This window comes from Tarenaya hassleriana, unplaced genomic scaffold, assembly GCF_000463585.1.
Source record: "Tarenaya hassleriana unplaced genomic scaffold, ASM46358v1 Cleome1246, whole genome shotgun sequence".
In the NCBI taxonomy this organism is placed as follows: Eukaryota; Viridiplantae; Streptophyta; class Magnoliopsida; order Brassicales; family Cleomaceae; genus Tarenaya; species Tarenaya hassleriana.
The window spans coordinates 1-3,996 of NW_010962901.1; the positions used below are offsets into that span (position 1 = coordinate 1).

At 41.2% G+C, this 3,996-nt stretch overlaps 1 protein-coding gene across 1 annotated transcript; it reads right to left on the minus strand.

Annotated features, from left to right (window-relative positions):
- Window positions 1-600: 600 nt before the first annotated feature.
- On the minus strand, window positions 601-2,815 carry LOC104807098 (heat shock 70 kDa protein 9, mitochondrial-like). The gene is made up of 5 exons (XM_010532210.1): window positions 2,778-2,815; window positions 2,155-2,210; window positions 2,040-2,085; window positions 1,253-1,954; window positions 601-1,165 (listed from the first exon to the last, which is right to left on the minus strand). The coding sequence occupies exons 3-5, from the start codon at window positions 2,049-2,051 to the stop codon at window positions 761-763; spliced, it is 1,119 nt and encodes a 372-aa protein (XP_010530512.1). The 5' UTR covers window positions 2,052-2,085; window positions 2,155-2,210; window positions 2,778-2,815; the 3' UTR covers window positions 601-760.
- Window positions 2,816-3,996: the final 1,181 nt, after the last annotated feature.

Below are 3,996 nucleotides of genomic sequence, written 5' to 3' on the forward strand. Positions count from 1 at the left end.
GGGCTGAGAAAGGCTGGAGATTCGGCCGGAGCAGGAGCTGGTGGCGAAGTACGAAGGGTGAACACTTGCTTTATTATTATTATAAAACGAAAAAAGAACGAGTTTCTCCGTAGCCGCCAATGGGTTGCATCATGAATCGATCGTTAGGTGTATACGCATTATTTCTCAACTAGTGGTCTGTTTTTTTATTTGATTTTTTTTATTTGTGTTTTAAATGACATCAGTGAAATCGGGTCATGCTTTTCAGATTCAAAGTATTTCCTCCTCTGTCCGGATGCCCAAACGATCTCCATTAAAACCGGACAATACTAAGAGACATTGGTGGTACCCAAGTCAATACCAACAAAATCCCATGCTTTATGCGTATATATTTTGAACATTGTCATGTGCAAAACATAATTCGAGTGAGGGACATTGGCCCATTTGAATCAAAACAACCCTGGATGTGTTATTTTTATTTGTGTTCTTCATCTCTTTTTCACTCCAAAACTCACAAATCAAAATAACTAAAAGCTAGACAAATACAATATATATATATATATATATATATATATATATATTCTACTCTTTACACATCCGGTTATTTTTTACAAAAAAAAGTAAAAGAAATACAAATGTATTGCATTCTGTATAAAAATTAAAAATGTATTTTAAATAATCAATAAATATATAAATATAATTATTTATGTATATATATTCAGTCGTTACTAAATATTAATTGGGCCACCATATGATCTCCGCGCCCTCCTCTGCCGCTCTCTCAAGCCACATCGAATTTAATCTTTTTCCAGAAGGATAGTATCTGTTCGGCCGACAGAGTAACTACGCCATCATCGGGTAAAATGGACAAGGATACCTTGAGAGGTTCGTCTACTAAATTACCAAATCGACGGAAGTTAGCTTCGGTGACAGTTTTCCCAAGGTGCGCTTCGGCAAATTCTTTCATTTTCGAGATAGCAAAAGCTCCAATCTGGCTAGCAAAGTACTTTTGCCCGTTTGCTTTGGCCCAAATATCCCCATTTGCATCCTGAACAATAATGCACGGGGCCATTTCCATCCCCATTTCTGTCTGAGAGCCTTCAAACCGTTTGGCCGAGGTTCCCACAAGGAGCTCACCCTCGCTGTTAATACCAACCGCTGAGATAGTTCTTTGCGCATTCTCATTCTGCAATACAAGATGGGATCCAATACACTTGAACAAGTAAACTGACTTCCAAAAGATAAAGGCGATAGAGAAAGTTTTTTTTTTTACCTTTTCTTTCATAGAATTGGTGACACCCAAGTCACTCCCCCCGGAGCAAGATCCTTTAGACATGTGTTGGTCTATATTCCAAAGAGCCTCTCTTGCAGCTTTAGACTTGCCCAAGCACTTACAGAGACTCTCGCAATCCAGTGCCTTGTCTCCCGGGAGTAGAGAATCAGCGGCTCCATAGCAAAACAGCCGATCAGCTCTCTTAAATTGTGACAGAGCGGTTTCAATCTCCATCGCAATCTCGGTACGGATCTTCTCTTTGTACTTGTTCAACCACTTCTCAATATTGTAGACATTAAAGTAAGGGCCATTGTCGATCAAATAGTCCAACTCTGTGTCTTTCCCGGTGGCTTCGTCTATGGCAAAGACAGTAAAATCGCCATAGAGATCAGTGTAGAAGGTTACTTCGAATTGTGCATCCCTGAAACAAGCTGGCGCCTTAACAGTAGCACTCCTGAAAATTGCTTCAAAGGTTTTATCAATTTGCGCAAGCAAAAAAGCTCCAATCTGGCAAGGAGAGTATTTTTGGCCGTTTGCTTCGACCCAAGCATCGCCATTTGGAGCTTTAACAATCTTGCACGGTGCCATTTCCATCTCCGTCTGTGTCTGAGAGTCTTCAAACCGTTTGGCTGGGGTCCCCACAAGGAGTTCACCCTTGTCGTTAATAGCAACCACTGAAATAATTCCTTCGGCATTCTCAATCTGTAACACAAGATGGGATCCAATACACTTGAGCAAGTAAACTCATTTCCAAGAGATAGAGAGCGATAGAGAAAGATTTTTTTACCCTTTCTTCCATAGAGATGGTGGTCTCAGTAACATCACAACGGACGCTGGATGAACAACACACTGTAAGGCTAAGACGATAATTTAACAGCAACACAAACGGGAGATTGAAGTACCTGAAAGCCCTCGCTGAGAAACCCAAAGACGTCTTCCCATTCGCTGATAGCTGCAACTGCGAGAACTTCATTGATAAGTCATTTTTGATTTGGGAATCCCCAAAAATAAGTTAAAGAACCACAGTCACACGCAATTCAATGAAGCACTAGGAGATTACGCCACGTAAGACACCAAACATAACAATTTCTAAATGTAGATCCCACGCCTATGACCACCAAATCATGCATGTTCATGCTCAATCATTCTAAATCCTGTTCGATTGGAATCCAAACATCCTCTAAATTCCAATGAAAAGATCTGTCTGTTTTATTAGAACTTGAACCAGTTTACATGCAATTCTGTATGATTCTACAAGACATGCTGACCAAATGAGCAGATACATTATCAATGCTGAAAGTAACATCTAGGTACCACGTGAGATACAATACCCTTTTCCTCGGCTAAAACGTGGTAGAAATAGAAATAATAATAATAATAATAATAATAATAATAATACACAACATCGGACACCGTGACAGACGCCGTGTTTGGAATTAGCATAAGGCTATAGATTCTAAATTCCAATGAAAACGAAACGCATTCTCTCAACCAAAAAAGATAGCTAAAGGAAGACAAATCGTACGGATTTGTAAGGGGAGAAAGAGGCGGAGTGGAGCTCGTGGCGGAGGAGAGGAAAGGCGATAGTGGCCATAGATCGATGGCTGGTTCCGAGAGAGGACGAGTTCGGGCCCAAAGATCTGATAGCGAATCTGAGAGACGACATCGAGGCCTTGCTCAGCAACCTCTTGCAAGCAGAACTCATCATGAAAGGATGGTCGAAATCCACCAAAACGAAAAGAGTGGAGATTGTTTTGCTTTTCGAGTGGAGGGAAAGTGGGATAACAACAATTAGGGTTTATGGAGTGTGGGACGAAGGAAACGAAAGAAAGAAAAAAAAACCTATTAAACGCAATCGCCTTGCTTTTCCTTTTGGGTCGCTTTCTAACCATTGGGCTTTTCGAGTAAATTTTGAAACTATGGGTTACTAAAGTAAAATCTGAACATTTACTTTATTAATACCAACAAAATCCTGTTTTATGACTGTATTTTGAATATTGTCATGCGCAAACATAAATCGAGCAAGGGGCATTGCCCCATTAGAACCAAACAACCCTGGATGTGTTATTTTTATCTGTGTTCTGAATCTGGTCGACAGAAAACGGAAGATACCCATCACAGTGCCATAAGGATGAAGAAAGAGATGGGAGAGGTTTTTTATTCAGTCTAAGACGAGATATGCAATAATAGACATGAATTCACCTTACAGACATGTCGTGCCGACTCGAGCGCCCGTGGACGGCCAGGTCATCAGGATCTGGTCGACAGAAAACGGAAAGCGCCGTATGGATGGGGGAGATGATGAAAGGAGAGGGTTCTTCCTTCGCTGTAAGACATGTATCCCCACACTCATTCAGTAGCCATGTAAAAAGAGATAAATCCATCGCCAGTTAATTAATTCATACGCGTCTACGGACGCTCCGCTCTCGTCTCATCCATCTCGAGGGGACCCCACGTGACGTGCCATCATGAAAATGAAATAGACCTAATAGCATTTCTACATCGATTTAAACAAATGGGCCCACTATTTTCATATTGGGCCCATGGGTCGCAGACTGATTAATAATGTGGCTACTCCGTCGTTAAATATAATCAATAAATAATTAAATAACAAAAAAGGAGGGGAATCACCGAGTCGGGATCGGCCGAGTCGTGGGTGATGAAGACACACGAGCTTCCGGCGGCTTTCTTCTTGGTCGATGAATTCAATGGAGATTTGGGCTGAGAAAGGCTGGAGATTCGGC

What these genes read in the sequence shown, in the direction of transcription:
- LOC104807098 (XM_010532210.1), bottom strand. An exon ending in CCAATTCTATGAAAGAAAAG is followed by an intron (nt 1,166 to 1,252) that starts GTAAAAAAAAAA and finishes CTTGTATTGCAG; the next exon opens with AATGAGAATGCGCAAAGAAC.